The sequence below is a fragment of the Microcaecilia unicolor genome, chromosome 8, assembly GCF_901765095.1.
Source record: "Microcaecilia unicolor chromosome 8, aMicUni1.1, whole genome shotgun sequence".
In the NCBI taxonomy this organism is placed as follows: Eukaryota; Metazoa; Chordata; class Amphibia; order Gymnophiona; family Siphonopidae; genus Microcaecilia; species Microcaecilia unicolor.
This window is the reverse complement of record NC_044038.1, coordinates 165,187,602-165,209,706: the sequence shown is the minus strand read 5'-3', so window position 1 is coordinate 165,209,706 and position 22,105 is coordinate 165,187,602. Positions and strand designations below refer to the sequence as shown.

General features: G+C 42.1%; 1 protein-coding gene across 3 annotated transcripts in view; it reads right to left on the bottom strand.

Annotated features, from left to right (window-relative positions):
- The window catches only part of GFPT2 (glutamine-fructose-6-phosphate transaminase 2), an 80,357-nt gene that overhangs the window by 18,344 nt on the left and 39,908 nt on the right, over positions 1-22,105 (bottom strand). For 2 of the 3 annotated variants that reach the window (XM_030212480.1, XM_030212479.1), the window contains exons 9-17: positions 20,881-20,967; positions 20,405-20,528; positions 17,153-17,316; positions 11,475-11,570; positions 11,247-11,344; positions 8,710-8,830; positions 4,390-4,547; positions 2,976-3,090; positions 2,666-2,793 (exon numbers count right to left, since the gene is read on the bottom strand). In XM_030212480.1, coding sequence (XP_030068340.1) covers positions 2,666-2,793; positions 2,976-3,090; positions 4,390-4,547; positions 8,710-8,830; positions 11,247-11,344; positions 11,475-11,570; positions 17,153-17,316; positions 20,405-20,528; positions 20,881-20,967 — 1,091 coding nt within the window. The remainder of the gene's footprint in view (positions 1-2,665; positions 2,794-2,975; positions 3,091-4,389; positions 4,548-8,709; positions 8,831-11,246; positions 11,345-11,474; positions 11,571-17,152; positions 17,317-20,404; positions 20,529-20,880; positions 20,968-22,105) is intronic. The other variant, XM_030212481.1, reaches the window with a different exon arrangement.

Sequence of the window (22,105 nt, the reverse complement as noted above, 5' to 3'; positions counted from 1 at the left end):
CATCGGAATTCACCTGACGAAGCACAGAACGCTTAAGGACGGTGCTTGCAGACGCAGATATTATCATGAGATAATTATACATACATAAAGGTATTGAAGGGCCTTATATTTCATACTTAAAATATTTTAAAAAACAATGTATTCCAGTAAGATTAAGCAGCTTTGTATTGGAAAATAATACCCAATGAATCTGGCTGCAATCTGGCCAACGTTCAAAGATTAAAAGGAGTCTGTACAAATTCCAAAAGAAGTCCATAACTATTAGTTAAGGAGCTCTCAGAATGTTGTCTCTTATCCCTGGGAGGGAGTTGCAAGAAATGGATCTATTCTTTGGGATCTCTAAAGTACTTCCTAGTGACTGAGATTGGCCACTGTTTGAGACAACAAGATGCTAGGCTTGATGATCCATCAGTCTGACAAAGAATGGCATTCCTTATGTTGTAATTTCATTGTTAATAAACTTCATTACTAAATTTTTATACTAATTTCACTGGGCCTTGTCTATTGTAGGTTGTAAGTCATAGAACAAAAAATGAAATGGTCTGCAGCCCAAAGACCAAAAACAGTGAAGTGGAGGAATAGCCTAATGGTTAGTGCACTGGGCTGAGAATCTGGGAAATTGGATTCATATATAGTAACATATAGTAGATGGCGACAGATAAAGACCTGTACGGTCCATCCACTCTGCCCAACAATATAAACTCATTACATATCGTATGAAGTGTTTCATTATATGTATACCTTGATTTATCCTTGCCATTTTTAGGGCATAGACCGTAGAAGTCTGCCCGGCACTGGCCTTGTTCTAAAATTTCTGAAGTTGTTGTCAAAGCACCCGAAAAGTTCCATTCTGACCCATCCAAATCTACTCAGCCTCCATCAGGGCAGAGACCACAGAAGTCAGCCCAGCCCCGGTTTTCCTATCTAATCTCCCCTAAGCTTCTTTGGATCCGATCCTTCTAAACAGGATTCCTTTGTGTTTGTCCCACATACAGTATTTTTGAATTCCGTTACCATTTTCATCTCCACCACCTCCCATAGGAGGGCATTCCGGGTATCTACAGCCTCTCAGTGAAAATTTCCTGACATTATTCCCGAGTCTGCCCCCTTTCAATTTCAATTCATGCCCTCTAGTTTGACCCTATGAAGAAATACTAAGGAGGCTAGGGCTTTTCAGTTGGGAGAAGAGACGGCTGGGGGGAGACATGATAGAGGTATATAAAATAATGAGTGAAGTGGAACAAGTGGATGTGAAGCGTCTATTCAGGCTTTCCAAAAATACTAGGACTAGGGGGCATGCGATGAAACTACAGTGTAGTAAATTTAAAACAAATCGGAGAAACGTTTTCTTCGCCCAACGCATAATTAAACTCTGGAATTCGTTGCCGGAGAACGTGGTGAAGGCGGTTAGCTTGGCAGAGTTTAAAAAGGGGTTAGACGGTTTCCTAAAGGACAAGTCCATAAACCGCTACTAAATGGACTTGGGAAAAATCCACAATTCCGGGAAAAACATGTATAGAATGTTTGTACATTTGGGAAGCTTGCCAGGTGCCCTTGGCCTGGATTGGCCGCTGTCGTGGACAGGATGCTGGGCTCGATGGACCCTTGGTCTTTTCCCAGTGTGGCATTACTTATGTACTTATGCACCTTCCCATCTCTGGAACAGGTTTGTTTGCAAATCAATACTTTCAATTATTTGAATGTCTATATCATATCACTCCTGTTTCTCCTTTCCTCCAGTGTATACATGTTTAGATCAGCAAGGCTCTCCATGTACGTCTTGCTGCCTAAACCCCCTACCATTTTTGTTGCTTTTCTCTGAACTGCTTCAAGTATTTTTACATCCTTAGCAAGATCAGGCCTCCAAAACTGAACTCAATACTCAAAGTGGGGCCTCACCAATGACTTGTACAGCAACCTAGCATCCTTCTGACCGCAGCCACCACCTTGTTGCACTGTTTCATCACCTTGAAATCTTCAGACACCATCACCCCATGGTCCCTCTCCTAAACCGAGCTTACCAATCTCTCCCCTCCTATCCAGTACATCTCTTTTGTATTTCTGCACCGCAAGTGCATTACTTTGCACTTCTTGGCATTAAATTTTAACTGGCAGACCCTTGACCATTGTACCATTTGGAAATCCCTTCTCATGGTTTCTACTTCCTCCAGGGGATCCACGTCTCATGATCCAATTCTCATGGTAGCTCTTTGCGATCCTGGGCAAGTCACTTAACCCTCCATTGCTCCAGGTACAAAAACTTAGGGGTGTGTTTTACGAGGCAGCGCTAGCGGCTGTCCATGCGTTAGTGTTGACAATGCCCAGCCGTGTCGGCAGTAGCGAATGGACAGCTTCTAGCACTGCTTAGTAAACCAGAGCGTTAGATTGTGAGCCCACTAGGGAGAGAGAAAGTACCTGCATATAATAAAAGTAAACCACTTTGGTTGTACTGCTGAAGGCAGTATATCAAATCCACGGTCGCCTGAGTAGAGATTATTGTAGGTGGTGTATGTAATAATGCTGGTTTGTGTTAAGAGGCTACATTGGTTCAACATCATGGTCTAAGGGAGATTCAGGGAGCCAAGTCCTCTATTCTGCAAGATTTTGAAGTGTATATAAAATCTTATGACATAGGAGTAAACCCTCTGCAGCACAGAATGCTTACCAGTGCTCCTTCCAGGCAAGTGGCATAGTTATAACCACGTCCCATAACAAGGAGAGATCTCTGCTTGTATAGCTCATGAGCCAGGTCATTAATTTTCTCATCTAAAGACAGCACTTCTTTAATAAGCTCTAAAAAAAAAAAAAAACAACAACAAACAATCTTAAGAGGTAAAATAGCCTGTCTAGTGGTGGCAGTTATACAGTAGATTTGAGTTAATTTTTCTGGATTTTAAATCCAAACATTACTAATATCCCAATCTGCATATTCTACCTTTTAATGAGTCTTTATTAAGAAAGCTATGCAGACATACCAGGTAAAGCCTGCAGGCCATTTATGATCTCTTGTCTCCTCTTCTGCAATGAAATGCGGTCTTCAGACATCATCAAGCCAAACATGACCAAAGCGACGAACTGGCTAGTGTACGCCTGTAGAGAACATGAAAAGCAGCATTGCTCTTCCACTGCACGGTCTCATATTTAAGAGAATACTATCAGGGGGTGGGTAAATGAACATCTGAACACCGCTACAGTCTATTTATAGCTATGCTGGAGAAGCAAAGTGATGTAAACCCAAGCAGCAGTATTGGCTCACCCTGCGGAAGAAGTTCCCTTCAAGCTGCTGCTGCTATCTATTGCTCTTTTACATTAGTTTGCTGCTTCTCCACATTTGTAAACAAATATCACCCAATGCACCGTGGCACTAAGACAGTTCACATTTCAGTTGAAACATATGAGGGGATAATAACAGAACATCATGTAAGAAATCCAAAAGGCACCTATTTTAAGCTGTTTTCTAAAAGCAACATTTGTGTCTCTGTGCCTTTATAAAATAGGCTTCCAGAGCCAGTTACGGTTACTACTTATCGTTTCTAAAGTACTACTAGAAATAGGCAGTGCTGTACACAAGCATGTAAGAAACAGTTCCTGCTCGACAGAGCTTAAAATCTATTCAAGACAAACGGGACAAATAAGGGATTAGGAAGTTATTTATGGTGGGAATGATTAAAACAAACATGGGTACTGAACAGCTGAAGAGGGGGGTTAAGAGATAAAAGCAACATCAAAAAGGTGAGCGTTTAGCTTGGATTTGAATAGGGCCAGAGATAGATCATGATGCACCGATTCACGAAGTGTATTCCAGGCATAAGGCACAAAAAGATAAAAAGAACAGAACTGAGTGTAAGAAAAGTCAGCTCCAATAGTGCACAAATTTACATCTACTCTGAAAAAAGGGTGTAAATGCGTGTGTGCACTCTTATGCATATACACATGTATTTTATAAAATGTGTGTACATCACAACTGAATATCCACTCAACCTAAACCATGCCCCCCGGAGTGGAGGTATTCCTAGAGGTAGAATTGGGGAGTGGTGTTCTATTTGTTTGCATAGTTTTGAAAATTTGACCATATGAGCACAAATTAACTCTGAAAATTTGTGTGTGACAAACAGGAGTAGACTTGTGCGCTTAGTTCCCCTGAGGTAATCTTTAAAGCAGATGTGCGTGCATACTTTTGAAAATCTGACAGTCCACATATAGAAGAGTATGCATGTATGTTTTAACCATATATGCACCCTAAACACCAAAAATTAAAAAATGCAAGTAGTCATTAAATAGATGCTAATACTGGACACAGTGCCTTTAACTGCAATGCTTCATTCTGATTGGATCCCGCATGTTTAGAAATTACAAGAAGATACAAGGAAAACAAACAGAAGTTGGCACCTTTGTGCTTGCCACACCAATCTCGGGTCCTGCATTGATATGGACTCCGCAGTCTGTCTCTCTGGAGATGGAACTTCCTACAGTGTTTGTGATACCAAATGTCAAAGCCCCATGATCCTTACAGTAGCGCAAAGCCATAAGCGTATCAGCAGTTTCACCTACAAGAGAAGAAAAGTTCAAATTTGACACTTTAATCCTACAGTAAACAAAAACAACTGGCCAATGTTCATTTCATGCTGTTTATGTTATCCATAACTAATGGTCCTAATTTACCTAGGATAAAAAGTAAGCACAGGGTCATATTAAATGCTTATTTTGGGGTGGGAAGGGGAGGGAAGCAAATTACTTCTTTATCTTCTGATACTAGCATCTCAGTGGATTCATGTAACCGTCCTCCCCTATTGGGAGTTCTTGCCCTATGTCTGTACCTTACTTTCAATGAGGCTGCTTGTTTTTAGGAAAAACATATACATACACAGCTTTTCAGGTTTTCTTATGTACAAATGTGCAGGGTGCACAGCAGTTCATTATAAAACACATAAGCAGTGAAATTGGACGTCCTAGATAAACTGGTGCTTCTCTACACCCCCTCCCCCTCATGCAGATTTATAAATATAATTGTGTAGAGTTCCACTTTTAGTACCTGCACATAGAGGGGGGTGGAATTTTATAAATGGCGCTAAAGGTGCCAAAAAATGGACACTAAGCCAGTATTCTATAACAGCAGAGTTGCACATCATAAATACATAAGTATTGCCATACCAGGACAGACCGAAGGTCGATCAAGCCCAGCATCCTGTTTCCAACAGTGACAAATCCAGGTTATAAGTACCTGGCAAGATCCCAAAACAGTACAATACATTTTATGCTGCTTATCCTAGAAATAAGCAGCGGATTTTCCCCAAGTTACAGAATACTAGCATAAGTCCGCAATTTAGCGCCACACTTTAAATGCAACCACTTACACCATGTCCATAACTAGCGTAAATGTTGGTGCCTAAAATCATCAACTGAGCGTGTAAAGGCATCTATTCTACAGAGTGCATGCAGGAATAGTCAGAACACCCCCTGACATGCCCATGCCCCTCCCAGGTTAATGCTTCCTTTGCAGTTGCGCAGGAGAGGAGTTAGGCTCTTACTTTACAGTATAGGGGCATAAGTTAGTTAATGCCAATTAGTGCTTGTTAATGCCCATTACTGGTACTTAACTCCAATTAAGTGTGACTTTATTACCAATTAGCTACATCACGCATGTAACTGACCCTAGTTTATAACTGGATGTGCATTTGTGCATCCAACTTTAAGTACTATTTATAGAATTTGGAGGAGAGTGATCACTTTGCATATTGTAGTTATTAATAGACTACTGTACTTTGAGGCATATTTTCAAAGCACTTAGCCTTCCAAAGTTCCATAGGTTTCTATGGAACTTTGGAAGGCTAAGTGCTTTGAAAATAAGCCTCTTTATCTACTACATACAGGGCTAAAGGAAGAGATAGTGATGGAAATAGTACCATCAGTCCATCTGCTAACGCAGAGTGCGCCATTAAACCCATTAAACAAACAAGATCCTGGTGAAAAATATATTCTCTTCCTAGTGCATACCCCATGCTTGAAAGCAAATGTTACTGTACTCAGGGCTCTTTCCCTGAGCATACATTGAGGTGATGGCATGCAGGAGAGGACTTAACTCACATTGATTTTGAGTTACACTTAGGTACAGTAGGTATTCCCGTATCCCAAGAAGGCTCACAATCTAAGTTTGTACCTGCGGCAATGGAGGGTTAAATGACGGCCAAAGTCACAAGGAACCGCTGTGGGATTTGAACAGGGTTTCCCTCGTTCTCAGCCCCCTTCTCTAAACATTGTGCTATTCTTCTACCCAGACTGCCTTTCAGCTGCTTGCACCCTTGCTGTCTTGTGACATGGCCACTGGTTACAAGGAAATCTACAACCTGTTGAGAGTCTGTAGTGACAAAGATAGGAGGACAGGAGAGGGATAGGTGCTGTTGGAGCTGGGGCATGATATGCTTTTCGAGCTAGGGAGGTGAAGAAGAGAATCTGGATTGTGGGGGGGGGGGGGGGGGGGGGAGGAATGTTGCTGTGGCTGAGAGAGAGAGAAAGAACTCTGGCCAGGTAGAGGAAGGAGATTATAAACACCCCCCCCCCCCCCCCACTTTAGGCTCAGGCCCTCTTCAAAACTGCAGCACCAGATGCATGGCTAGCCTGGATGCTCAAGCCCCAACAGCTATACCACAGCACCCACCTGAGCTTGTGTGGAAGTGCTGGCGTTGGAAGCTGGAACACTCCACCGGCTTCCTTGCTGCTGAAGCAGCATGGGTGGGGGCTCCAGCAGAGAATCTCTTTGGCTGGCGGGGCTTGAGCATTCTCACCAGCAAAGGAAAAGAACATAAGAGTAGCCATATTGGTTCAGTCCAATGGTTCATCTAGCCCAGTATCCTGTTTCCAACAGTGGCCAAACAAGGTCACAAGTACCTGGCAGAAACCCAAATCCTGGCAACAATTCATGCTACCAATCCCAAGGCAAGCAGTTGCTTCCCCATGTCTGTCTCAATAGCAGACTATGGACTTTTCCTCCAGGAACTTGTCCAAACCTTTTTTAAACCCAAATACACTAACCGCTGTTACAACGGTTAGCAAAGAGTTCCAGAGCTTAACTATTAGTTGAGTGAAAAAATATTTCCTCCTATTTGTTTTAAAAGTATCTCCATGTAATTTCCTTGAGTGTCCCCTAGTGTCTTTGTACTTTTGGAACGAATAAAAAATTGATTTACTTCTACTCATTCTACACCACTCAGGATTTTGTAGACTTCAATGATATCTCAACCTCATCCTTCTCTTTTCCAAACTGAAGAGCCCTAACCTCTTTAGCCTTTCCTCATATGAAAGGAGTTCATCCCCTTTATCAGTTTGATCACTCTGCTTTGAACCTTTTCTAATTCCACTATATCTTTTTTGAGATACGGCGACCAGAAATGAATGCAATACTCAAGATGAGGTCACACCATGGAGTGATATAGAGACATTATAGTCCCTTTCCTAATAATTCCTAGCATCCTGTTTCCTTTTTTGGCTGCCGCCACACATTGAGCAGAAGATTTCAGTGTATTATCTACAATAACACCTAGATCTCTTTCTTAATTGCTGATCCCCAAAGTGGACCCTAGCATCAGGTAACTATGATTCAGATTATTCTTTCTAATGTACATCACCTTGTATTTGTCCACATTAAATTTAATCCGCCATTTGGATGCCCAGGCTTCCAATTTCCTAAGGTCTTCCTGCAATATTTCACAGTCTGCACGTGTTTTGTGTCATCTGCAGATTTAATCACCTCACTCATCGTCTGATTTCCAAATAATTTATAAGTATGTTAAATAGCACTGGTCCCAGTACTGATCCCTGTGGCACTCCGCTCTTCATCCTTATCCATTGAGAGAAATGACCATTTAACCCTACCCTCTGTTTTCTGTCCAAAAACTAATTTCTAATCCACACCAGAACGTTGACACCAAACCCATGGTTGTTTAATTTTCTTAGGAGTCTCTCATGAGGAACTTTATAAAAAGCTTTCTGGAAATCTAGATACACTACATCAACTGACTTGCCTTTATCCACGTTTAGTCATGCCTTCAAAGAAATGAAGCAAATTGGTGAGACAAGACTTCCCTTGGCTGAACCAGTGCTGACTCTGCTCCATTAAACCATGTTTGTCTATGTGTTCCATAATTTTATTCTTTATAATAGCTTCCACTATTTTGCCCGGCACTGACGTCAGGCTTACTGGTCTGTAATTTCCTGGAGTTTGGGGGAGGGAGAGAACAGAGGAAATGCTTAGCTTTCCCAGTCCCTCCCTGGGCCTCCCCCCAAAAATCAAGTTCTGGCTATGCCCCTGATAAACACATAATTTCTGCATATAGGTGACAATGGGTGCAAGGCAAAGTGTGCTTAGGGCAACAGGTTACTTTGCATCTATGTACATGGTTTATTTTTTTGTATCGCATATCCTTTGTGAGAAGTGTATCTTAATTATACCGTTGAAATTTTTTGAAATTTTCTTAAGAACAGAACTTTCCTATATCAGAAGACCATTTTTGGAAATGGAATCCTCTTCAGAGGTCCTAGAATACAGTAACTGCAGTGCAATTAAACAGCACATTATGTACCTGTATTCCTCACCCCAGCCTTATTTTCTTTCAGATTTATTTGCTTAAGAACTACTAGCCGCATTGTTTTCTCGATCCTTAATTAAGTAGCATGTTAATAATCCTGATTGTCAGCTAAGTCAATATTGCTCACCTGACTGGCTTATAAAAAAGCAAACATCATCTCGGAAAACAGGAGTATTTCTGTCCAGAAAGTCACTAGCAAGCTCCACCATGACGGGCAGTTCGGTCAGTTCCTCTAGCACTTGTCGAGTCTAGATTTCAATACATGTAAAACATCAGCATAAATTAGTATGACGGGCACGGTGCTGGTTGAGAGCACAGTTTAATAGAGCTGTATTTTCATAACCCATATTCATCTCCAAAAACTATCCTATATAATAATTTGTACCTCCAACGTTCCATGGCTGGCTGTCTGGGTTCGTAACATCTCCTGATGTCAGCCAGCCTCCAGCGTTCCATTCCCTCTCACTGTCCTGCCCTCACATCAAAGCGTAATGTCAGAGGAGGGCGGAACAGTGAGATGGAAGGGAACGCTGGAGGTGAGCTGACGTCAGGAAGGATGTTACGAATGGAACGTTATGGAAGCCAACTAGCCAGCCAGAGAACATTCAGGTACAAATCGCTGGACATGGAGGGGAGGAGAGAATCGCGGAACATCGAGGTGAGGGGAAGGCAGGGCAGAGGACAATCGATGGACATGGATGGGAGGGCAGGGAAGAGGAGAATCACTGGACATGGAGGGAATGGGAGGGTAGGGAACAATCACTGGACATGAGGGGAGGGCAGGGGGGAGAGAAAAAAACGCTTACACGAGAGTCTTCCTAGGGCCCGTTTCATTGTTGACGAAATGGGCTTGGTTCCAGTAGTTTAAACATAAATCTTTTAATTCTATAAAGTTATGTACACAATTTGATGCTTAGTGCACTAAGGTGCATGCACCAGTTATGCTTGTCACTGAATTATTAAATTAGCTAATTGGCATTAAAACCAATAATTGGAACTCATTTCCATTTAGACGTGTAACTGCTCTTAGTCGGTATTCTACAAATTGAGCACACAAAATCCACAGCACGCAATTGCAGTCGGGTGTGGACCTGGTAAGGGCATGGGTAGGTCAGGGTGTACCTAATATTCTATAACCTGTGCACATAAGTGCTATCAGTTATGTGCCTAACTGACAGTAATTAGGCATGAGTGTTTATACCAGCCTTTGAGCTAGCACAGTGGTCTCCAAAGCTCGGACTGCATACAGCCCCCAAAGTCCTCCATTGCAGCCCGCAAACAGGTGAAATGTCCTTCAAGTCCTGGAAATTTCTTATATTGAATCTTGCCCTTTTGAATAATGCGTTACATGTCTGAAAAAAGGATTGCCATAGGCCGGGCATGGATGTAGGCTGGTGTAGGGCAGGCATAGGACTTACTATGTCAATGCTGTACATACGTTCCTGGCCAGTTGAATAGTGCTAAATCGTCTTTGTAAAATAGGTGCTTTTTTAGAACTTTGGTATAAGCACCCTATTATAAAATTACACCCAAGAAGTCTTGAAAGGCCTTAGTTGCAATTAGTTAATTAAATGTTTCCTCAGGCTATGCAAACATTAGTGCATTCAATATATCAGTGTTTCCCAAGTCAGTCCTGGAGTACCCCTTGCCAGTCAGGTTTTCAGGATATCCACAATGAATATGCATGAACTGGATTTGCATACACCACCTCCATTATTTGCAGATCTCTTTCATGCATATTCATTGTGGATATTCTGAAAACCTGACTGGCAATGGGTACTCCAGGACTGACTTGAGAAACACTGCAATATATGTTAGCAAGATAAACATGTGCAAGAGCCTAGAAGTATGCAGCATCCCAGTGTATGCGCATGTAAAAACATGCGGACAGATCAGAGCACATAGTTCTATGTAGTATCCCTGGATTCTATTTGGGCACACACCCAATTTGCGTGTGCAATTTAATTGAATAACGGGCCTTTAACTAGCAATAATTAAGCGCTAACAACCAATTACTGCAGTTAATTGGCGCCAATTAGGATTTGCGCTTGCATCTTGCCAAGCACTATTCTATAAAGTTGCATGCACAAATCTTAACATGCAACTGAAGAGGAGGCGTCACCATGGGAGAGGCCTGGTTGGGTCAGCGCATTCACTAAAGATGAACGCATTATTACAGAATTCAGGGGATCGGCACCTAACTTGGGTGTGGGGATTTACACCAGGTTTCAGTTGGGCACATATCTTGGTGCTACATACACGCTGTTCTATAAATGGCGCCCAACTCGGGGAGCATCATTTTTTTCAGTGCCATTTACTGGATCTAGCTCAATATGCATGTAGGTGATTTGGAGGTAGGGATTAGGGACAGGATCAGCTCTTACGCAGTGATTCTTAATAGCACAGTCACAAATAGGGACCAGTTTGCAAAAGGGTTTTAAGCTCTTAAGGCAGGGTTAGTGCATGCTAAAGTATTTTGCCGTAGTCTGCCTGTTTGCGCACGCTAACCTGCATGTTACCGATTTTTTAGAAATATTTTTGGAGGGGGGCAGAGAGTGGCTGTTCGTGCTTTATCCAGCTAGCACGTTATGATTAGTATGTGCTAACCGGATAACGCCCCTCATTAGCTCTTCACAAAGTATTAGTAAGTGTAAGTAATCCTACCGCAATTGCAGCATGGTAACTGGTTCCACAGCCAATCATGATCAGCCTTCGGCTTCTTTTAATTTCCTTCAGGTGGTCCTTGAGTCCACCCAGCAGAACTGTAGCACCATAAGCAAAGAATGGATAAGACAGCATGTGAAAAGTTATTTCAAGGCAAGTAAAGTCACATTTGTGTAATGCAAGGAATAAAACATTATTCATAATTACAAATGTTATCAAAAATATTACCTGTGCTGGTCTCAAAGTTCACTCGGCCCCTCATGGTATTAACAACAGATTCTGGCTGCTCAAAGATTTCTTTCTGCATGAATGCGCTGAAGTTACCTGTTGGGGGAAAGAGTGAGTCAGTCTGAGACTGTACTGTCCTTTCATTCATAGAATGACATTTTATGTCGAGCAGCAGAACTACCACTTTCACTTTCTGGTGCATTTGGTCTGCATTTTATGGTAGGCTACAGGAGACAGACAATTTAATATATATGTGTGTTGGTCCAACAGGCACCCATAACACACTGGGAATAATGATTATGTTTAAAAATGGAGCTGCTAAAACATAATGTGAAGAAATTTGTGCAAATTACAATATGTCCATATATAAAATGTGGACACCTGCTTCTATATCTTTCTACATCTAATCTAAAAATAAAATATATATATATATTATATACTTATATATCTATGAGGGCTAAAGATTTAACACGTTAATAATGCGATTAACACTTTAATCTTTAATGTGCACCAAAGTTATTAATTGCAATTAACGCAGAAGGTGGACACAGAGCCTGACACCTCTCACTCTCCGACCCCCCCCCCCCCCCAACATCGCCAACTTTGCCTGTGTGCCCGGCAGCGTTGAAGACACTCCTTCCTTCCTGCGAGGCCCTCCTCTAATGCAACTTACTGTTTCTAGTGGGCAGACCAAAGCAGAAAGAAGGAGGCTCTTGCCGGCTGGAAGGAGCATTTTCAACACTGCTGGGCAGATAGGCAAGGTTCGCGGTGCGGATGGGAGAGGGGAGAAGAGTCAGTGGTGCCAAGCCATATGTCTGCTCAGAATTTCCCTTGTCTGGTGCAGAATTTTCCTGGAGGAAGGTGACGTCCTGGTTCAAACGCTGCTGTTGCCGTGACTTTTCTGCATGGCCCTGCATTTCCAGCTTGCAATCAGCGTGATGCCAGAAGTCCTGTGCTGTTCTTGCAAGACTTGAGAACAGTGCAGGATTTCGAGGACCACATTTATTGCATGCTGTGAAGAAAAGCTGCGTTTGAACCAGGAAGAGCCCATCCAATAAATATCTTGTTGGCTGAGAGAGATGAAGTTCAGGGACTGAAGATAAGGAAAGAAGGTACTGGCAGAGCAAGGGGTAAGAAAAAAATGGGAGGAGGAGGAGGACTGAAAAATAGAGCTTGAAACGAATAAGAGATAACCCGAAGGAGACAAGGGGTATGGGATATATATGTGTTGTGGGGAAAGGAAGATCTGGGAACATCAGAGGGTAAGGAGATTGTGAAAGGGAAGGAGGGATGAGGGGTAGCAGCTGAAACTGTGTATGGGAAGTGAAGAGCTGGAGACAAAATGGGAAACTATATAGGAAGAACTGAGGGAGGTAATGTGAATGAAGGAGAGGGTATGAGCACTGGTCCTGTACTCCTGGGGAAAACCTGTACCAAATACTTTAACATTTTACATCTTTTCAGTTTAGAACTTTTCTATTCATAGAGAGTAGCTATATTGTATTATTTTGATTAATCTACTCGAAGAATTTTTAATATTTTTGCGTAGAATTCCCCTAGAAGTAATTTACTATCTGTGCATTAGTGTTAATAAACCTGTGTGGTCCTGTCACACTATCTGACCTAGGAATATTACATAGTAACATAGTAAATGACGGCAGATAAAGACCTGTACGGCCCATCCAGTCTGCCCAACAAGATAAACTCATTTTACATGGTATGTGATACTTTATATGTATACCCGAGTTTGATTTGTCCTTGCCTTTCTCAGGGCACAAACCGTAGAAGTCTGCCCAGTACTGTTCTTGTACTAAAAGTTCTGAAGCTAATGTCTAAGCCCCTTAAAATTTACACTCCAGCCCATCCCTATCTATTCAGTTACGATCAGGGCATAGACCGTAGAAGTCTGCCCAGCTCCCGTTTTGTTTCCCAATTACCGGCATTGCCACCCAATCTCCACTAAGATTCCATGGATCCATTCCTTCTAAACAGGATTCCTTTGTGTTTATCCCACGCATGTTTGAATTCCATTAACATTTTCATCACCACTCCGTGAAAAAATACTTCCTGACATTAGTCCTGAGTCTGCCCCCCTTCAACCTCAATTCATGTCCTCTAGTTCTACCGCCTTCCCATCTCCAGAAAAGGTTCATTTGCAGATTAATACCTTTCAAATATTTGAACGTCTGTATCATGTCACCCCTGTTTCTCCTTTCCTCCAAAGTATACATGTTCAGGTCAGCAAGTCTCTCCTCATACAGTTTGCAACGCAAATCCCATACCATTTTTGTAGCTTTCCTTTGCACCGCTTCCAGTCTTTTTACATCTTTAGCAAGATACGGCTTCCAAAACTGAACACAATACTCTAAGTGGGGCCTCACCAATGACTAGTAAAGGAATATTGTAAGACTTCTTTCATGCAGCAGTCTGAGCTGTTCTATCTATTACCGTCCGGTTCATTGACAGGTAGGAAATTACCACCAGGTACACAACAGTGCCGATTTGGTGCGCACTACCTGCGTGTTAGTCCTCCCACGCTTTAGTAAAAGGGCCCCACTATTTGCTGGTTGATTGAATGTTCCATTGCAGCCACCAGATGGCAGCACATTGAATAAAAATGTAAGGGGTCCATTTACTAAATTGTGGTATAGTGGGCTGCGGTAATGCAAGCTCGTCCTTTGGGTGCACGCTGGGCCATTTTTTACCTCGTCTAGGAAAACAGGGCCTTTTTTAAGGGGCTGGAACTAAATGGGCATGCACTAAAATTAAAACCAGTGCGCATCCATTTTCGGCCTGAGGCCCACTGACCCTACCGGGAAGGCGGGTAAGTGGCCCATGATAGAAAATAGAAAATTATTCTCTACTTCTATTTTCTAATCTTTTCTGTTGATATTGTATTTCTATATCATTTGTTTTAAATGCTTAATTTCGAATTCTAAACTGCATTGATATTTTATTATGCATTGTGGTATACTAAATCTAATAAACTATAACTAATTCTATACAGTACACACTAGCAGTTACATGCTGATTACCCATATATGTGTGTAAATGTGTATGTGTGTGAAAATGCATATATGTCTAGAAACTCAAACGCGTGAAACCATTCTTCCCAAGGGAAACATTTCGCAACTTGATACAATCAATGGTACTAAGCCATGTAGACTACTGCAACGAAATCTATGCGGGATGCAAAGAACAAATCATAACGAAACTTCAGACCGCTCAAAACACGGCCGTCAGGCTTTTTGGAAAAACGCAATTTGAAAGCGGCAAACCCCTCCGAGAAAAACTGCACTGGCTCCCAATCAAAGAACCTATTACTTTCAAAATCTGCACCCTGGTTCATAAAATTATCTACGGCGAAGCCCCAGGATACATGACAGACCTCATAGACCTACCAACCAGAAACACAACTGGATCAACACGAACATACTTAAATCTCCATTACCCAAGCTGCAAAGGACTCTAATACAAATCAACTTATGCATCCAGCTTTTCCTACATAAGCATACAACTGTGAAACGCACTACCAAAAGCCGTGAAAACAACGTACGACCACCTAAACTTCAGGAAATCACTAAAAACCAACCTGTTCAAAAAGGCATACCCTACCGACCCAACTTAAATGCCTAATCCCTGCAACACAACGAAACCAAAGCTTGTAATAGACATAACATAACTCTTCCTCTCTACGAATCCCTAATGTGTCTAACACATGAACCTTATTCTACCACAACATCACTTTGTATTTGTTCTCTACCGGAGTTGGTGAACGCCATTACGGTACCATGTAAGCCACATTGAGCCTGCAAATAGGTGGGAAAATGTGGGATACAAATATAACAAATAACAAATAAATGCCAAACTACTGCCTGAGCGCTATTCTCTAAATATGCATATATCTTATACAGGCAGACGTACACGAGTGGAACATGGGCAGGACTCACATGTGTAACTCATAGAATACTGAAAGTTACAAGAGTATTCCTGGAACTTACGTGCAAGCTCTTATGCCATGTCCATGGCTGTGTAAGTACTTGCGCCTAACTTATAGGCAGGTATTTTCACTGTTATGCAAACCTTCTGCCTATGTTCCTTTAGGCAATAGGCTATACTAGGCGCCCAGTTCTACAATAACCTCCTAAATGTATAAATCCTCTATTAGTAAATTTTCAGCAGCACCCTATAAGAACAGTGCCACTAGAAAACTGTGTAAGCTGGACTATTGCAATGTTGTGTATATTTGCTGCACTAAAACTTGAATTAAACGACTACAATTAGTCCAGAACACAGCTGCTCGGTTAATATTCTCTTCAAGTGAATATGAATCAGCTTCATCGTTATTGCAGAGGCTTCATTGGCTTCCTATATATGCAAGATCAAAATTTAAGCTCTGTGCATTAACATTTAACATTGTGCGTAGTGATGCTTCCCTTTATCTTATGGATTGGGTTACTTTATTACATACAGAAGCTGGAGCTCAGATCCGAAATCAAATGTTACTGGCTTTTCCTTCTGTTAGATGGATTACTAAATGTAGGATGTTTGCTTCTTCTCTCTACTATCAAGTTGTCTCTTTATGGAATGCGTTACCCCTTCAACTTTGGATTTTGACTAATTACTATACTTTTAGAAAAGCCCTCAAGACATTTTTCAGAAGTTCTCTGATATGATTGTTAGTTACGTTAATGTGAGATGATCTGTTATGTGATATGTATTTAGGGTTTGGGTTTTTTTTTGGTACTTTGTTTTCATAGATTGTAATCCATGATGAACCATTCATGGTATTTGCGGAATAAAAGCAGTGCATACGTATAGACTGCCCTGACATGATCCAGGTGGTGCAGAGGCAAGAGTGTGGGCATCCTGCCTAAGTCTATGGACAACCTTTATGGTGGCCTAAATTTATCTGTATAGCGATATGGAGAGCAGCTGAATATCACCAGGTATTCGAACACCAGCACTGCAGACTGTAATATTTGTATATTCAGAATGGCCACTTCTGCAGAAAATGTGCACAATATTCATAAAATATTTAAATACAGCAACCGGCATTTTTAAAACACTGACTGAAGCATTTGAAAATTGACTCATTAGATTTTAAGCCATCTGGGGACAAGGAAATACTTGCTGTACCTGACTGTAACTTGCCTTGATCAACTACTTGAAAGATGTGAAGTAAATCCAAACATAAGAGTTGCTGCATTGGGTCAGAGCCAGGGTCTATCTAGCCCAGTATCGTGTTTCCAACAGTGGCCAATCCAGGTTACAAGTACCTGGTAGCAGCCCAAGAAGTGTCAAGATTCCATGTTACTTACCCCCAGGGATAAGCAGTGGCTTTTCCCAGGTCTACTTTAATAATGGTTTATGGACTTTTCCTCCAGGAATTTGTCCAAACTTTTTTTAAACCCAGCTACATTAAGTACTGTGCTTCTTTTGGGAATTTCAATGTGCTCACACAGAACGGCAGTTTTCAGATGTAAGGTAACGAAATCAGCAGAGGCATCAGTTCTGTGTAAACAGTAGAGTTATTTCTTGCTCTGGTGCTGCTGATGAACACAGACACTGCCCTGCAGCAATGACTTTTGTAGGGGTTTGGCTCAACTTTCTGATCTCGCCACCTTTCACAGAGTGATATATCAGGTATGGAGTTTCCCACCTAAGGCTGCATTTACCTTTCATGATTTGCTGCAGCTCCATCTGCAAAGTCTGGATGACTCGAGAAGAGTTATCACCCACCGAACGTTTAAGCTGGTGGATAGAAAGTTTCCCATCAGCCACTGCAGCAATGTCATCATCTTCCAGGAAAATGACCTTGTTGGTGTGCTCAATAATAGCGCTACACAGAGAAAAATAAAGTATTTAAACAAAATGCAAACTTCAAATGGCTGCTTTTCACCTTCCACAATTTTTGAACATGGTGTAGGACTGAGAGAAATTTGCCCTTTGGATATTTTAAAATTACATTCCTTCCATTGTCTGCTCTAGAACAGGGGGTCCTGGCTGCTGTTTCCTCTAAGCTGAGTGGGAGTCCTCCATCTACAGTCCTGCCAGTGGGTGGTGCTGTTTCATTATCACATTTTCAATAGTGAGGGATAGGCAAGCTCTGCAGGACTCCATCTTGCCATTGAAAATACAATATTGAAACACCACTCCCCACTGGCAGTAATGCAGTTGGAGGACTCTCACTCAGCTTAGAGGGAACAGATTCCCAGCCTGAACCTAATAGGGAGCAGTGTTGCCAGGTGGGCGGTTTTACCGCCCAATTGGGCGGTTTTCCGCGCCCCGCCGCAGGAAATTTTTGCCCGCGGCGGGTTGCGGTTTTTTGGGTGGTTTTTTAGGCTTCCGGGCGGCTTTTTGGGCGGCTTTTTGATTTTTTTCGGCCGCGGGGGGCGGGGTTAGTGACGTTTTTGGGCGGGGTTAGTGACGTTTTGGGCGGGGCCGATGACGTGGGAGGCGGGGCCGATGACGTGGGAGGCGGGGCCGATGACGTGGGAGGCGGGGCCGATGACGGGGAGGCGGGGCTGATGACAGGGAGGCGGGGCCGATGACGTGGGAGGCGGGGCCGATGACGGGGAGGCGGGGCCGGTGACGGCGGGGGCGGGGCCGGTGACGCGGGGGTGGGGGTGTCAGGGGCGGGGTTTGTGTTTGGGCGGGTTTTGGGCTGGTTTCTGGCCCGGATTGGGCTGGAAAAAAAATTTCTACCTGGCAACCCTGATAGGGAGTAGAACTGGTTAACCCTAATATATTTTATTACAGAAAGGAAATTATAAAATGTGCATACACTGCAATTCCACCCCCAGCTCTGCCCAAACTACACCTCCGGGAACACCTCAGGTCAAATGCAAATAGGTGCAATCTTGTGATATCCTCTGGCACATTTTCCTGTGTGTAAAAACACACTATCAGGGCAATTTAATAATAGGTTGAGTGGGCAAAAAGGTGCCTATTTGTGACCCTTTGTATAAGATAAAATAAAAACAGTAAATACAAATCATAATAATGAACAAATATATTGTACATAGTTCTATAAAGAAAACAAAATGGGCTGGTGAACAAATCAAAGCATATCACATATATAGTCAAATGTTTGTATGTTTTATTTATCTTAAGTACAAGTTATAAGAAGATATAGAACAGTCTAAACCAGGAGTTCTCAAACCAGTCCTCCGGACACTCTTAGCCAGTCAGGGTTTCAGGATACCCACAATAAATATGCATGAGATAAATTTGCATACCATGGAGGTGGGGCATGCAAATCTATCTCATGCATATTCACTGTGGGTATCCTGAAAACCTGACTGGCTAGATGTGTTCCAAGGACTGGGCTGAGAACCCCTGGTCTAAACAATATTCCTTGACTATAGATGTGATACACATGGATTTTTCACCAGCCCTTTGTATAAGGTCGCATGTGTCAGTCTTTATAAAATACTAGAGGTAAAGCAGCAGAAAGCAAGGCTAGATTGAAGCTGCAGACATTATGGAAACAGGATGCTGGGCTTGATGGACCTTTGGTCTTTCCCAGTATGGCAATAGTTATGTACTTATGGCTGCTTGGGAAGGAGGGTATATGTGTGTGTCTTCTCGGCACTACGAACACTTTTATGCATGTAACCAGTGGGGTAATTTTGTAAAAGCTCTTTTACATAATAAATGTACTTTCCTAACCCCGTATTCGTCCTGTTTGTCTTGAATAGACTGTAAGCTTTGTCGAGCAGGGACTGTATGTTTGTGTACAGTCCTGCGTACATCTAGCAGCACTATAGAAATGATAAGTAGTATTAGTAATAGTAGTAGATACACATGAAAAATGCCCTTAAGCGTAAAAGGTTTTATGGAATTACCCCCAAAACTCATTTGCCATAGTAGCATTTTCCTCACATAGGGCCCTTTTACTAAAATGTGGTAAAGTTTGTAGTTACTGTCTTATAACATGGGAATATACCACGTGTGTAACTGCAAATTTACACGACACCTGGGAGGGAGGGAGGGAGGGGGGAGGAGGCAGAACCATAATTTTCTAATGCTGGTCTTGTATTTAAAATAATAAAATAGCAATTAGTGCACAGTGCCAGGCCACAGTTAATGTGGAAGCACTTACTGTCTACTATTTAGGATATGCTAAGTGTCCCCATACTACATAAGTACATAAGTATTGCCACACTGGGACAGGCCAAATGTCCATCGAGCCCAGCATCCTGTTTCCAACAGTGGCCAATCCGGGTCACAAATACCTGGCAAGATCCTGAAAAAGTTCAATACATTGTATGCTGCTTATCTTAGAAATAAGCAGTGGATTTTCCCCAAGTCAATGGTCTATGGACTTTTCCTTTAAGAAGCCGTCCAGACCTTTTAAAAACCCCGCTAAGCTAACCGCTTTTACCACATTCTCTGGCAACAAATTCCAGCGTTTAATTACACATTGAGTGAAGAAAATTTTTCTCTGATTTGTATTAAATTTACTACTTTGTAGCTTCATCGCATGCTTCTAGTCCTATTATTTTTGGAAACAGTAAACAAACAATTCACATCCACCTGTTCCACTCCACTCATTATTTTATAGACCTCTATCATATCTCCCCTCAGTCGTTAGTTAGTGTAACGAGCTAGCTGGCTAATGCTTTCACACCCACTCTCTGACCATACTACACCCTCTGACAGTCAGAAAAATTTAGTTCCGCACAGTTTAACATGCAGAAACAGGCAAGCTACAGCAAAACCCTTTAACACAGTTGCTTAACACACTTTAGTAAATGGGCCTCATAATGAAAAAATTATTTGTGTCATCATTAACAAGACTGCTCAGAGAGGGCAGGGGAAGGAGGGAGGAAGAAATAAAGAGAGGAAAAGCATCCCAGATTTAACAGATTTTAATCTAGCTGAATTGCACATGGAGAGTAGAAAAATGGGATTCATACTGTTACCTTGCATCAGAAGCAAAGAAAAATTCGACTGCTTTCTCTACTCCCACTGGATAAAGGCAGGTCGTACTGTCTCTTCTGTTGGATCTGGGCTTGCACTTACTCTTAATGATCTCAATGTTGTTGCCTAGTTTAAAGAAAAATGCAACGCATAATTAAATCAGGTTGCAAAATCAAAAAGAAAATAAATATCCTTCTCCACTCTTCCCACTAATAAGCAATGCACATTTCTCTAATGTATGCGAGGATAGGAGCTAACCTGAAATTATGGGAATCATTCCAAAAGAAATACCAAAGTATTCATGAAATACCCAGCCTAAGGGCAACCTGCTCACTGTAAGTTCCAAAGAGTCAAAAGCAAGAGAAAGAAAAGACTCAAATGATTTGCTCCAAGCTCAAAGAAAAGACTCAAATGATTTGATCCAAGCTCAAAGCAAAACAACAGTGTAGAGGTTAGAAATCAAAGGGCAATACTCTACCTACGAACAGATCATCCATTCCTTGATTACCATTGGACAGTGAGGGAATTTTACACTGTGTGTTCAAAGTGGGTGAGTTCTGGGACACTAGATAAAATAGATTAATAAAATTGGATATGTAGCCATCATGACTCAACTTGGCATGTTAATGCAATGCAGGGTAGGCATGGGCTGTTCTTTGCAAGGACATGGGAAATGTCAACAACATATCCCATGTCATTCATGTTGGGGTTCTTTTATTAAGCCACACTAAAAAGTGGCCGGCGGTAGGTCTAGCACTCTGGACATTTTTTAGTGTGGCTTTAAAAGGGCAGAATTTTTATTTCTGCCATTAATGGCCACAGGCTAATTTCCAAATTAGCGCACAGCTATTACTGCCTGGGTCCTTACCGCTTCCTATTTAGCAGGCAGTAAGAGCTCACAGAGTACCTTCTGCGGTAATTGGGCAGCGTGCTAGAAAATAAAATATTTTTTCTAGCACAGGAAACAGCGCGCAGCAGGGTGTCTGGGCGTACCCGGATGTAGTGCTGTTTTGCTAATAATTGCTAATAATTGCGTACACTGCAAAGAGAACCCACTGTTAATGGCATTACTTTCTTAGGAGGAAAGTTATGAATGTGGGCTACTGTTTAGTTGGCTTATTTTACCACAAGTCGTGCTATTTTAGGACATGGCCAAATGTCATATAATAGCCTTCAACGGTGGCTCACATTGATCATGTTCCTTCTTAACAAAATTTTCTGGCTGCTCAATGTACATTGTTTCATTGCCAGAGGAAATAAAAAGTTACATGTCCTCTCATTCCTGGAAAACTTTAAAGATTAGGGGACCCTTTTACTAAGCCACGTAAGTGCATCCTACGGGTGTCAATTTGGCGCTACTGCCCAGCTACTACATGGCCCAGGCGGTAATTTCATTTTTTATGTGGCCAGAAAATCATTTTTATTTTCCTGCATGCAGCGGAAGCCGTGCGGTAATCGTCATTCTATGTGCGTAGATGATTACCGCATGGTTAATGCGTGAGACCTTACTGCTAAGTCAATGGCTGGCGGTAAGGTCTCAGAACCAAAATGGACGCGTGGCAATTTTTATTTTGCCGCATATGCATTTTCGGCAAAAATGTTAAAAATGCCTTTTTTACAGGCGTGCTGAAAAATGGATCTGCATGCGCCCAAAACACGCGCCTATGCTAGCGCAGCCCAGTTTTCGGCACACCTTAGTAAAA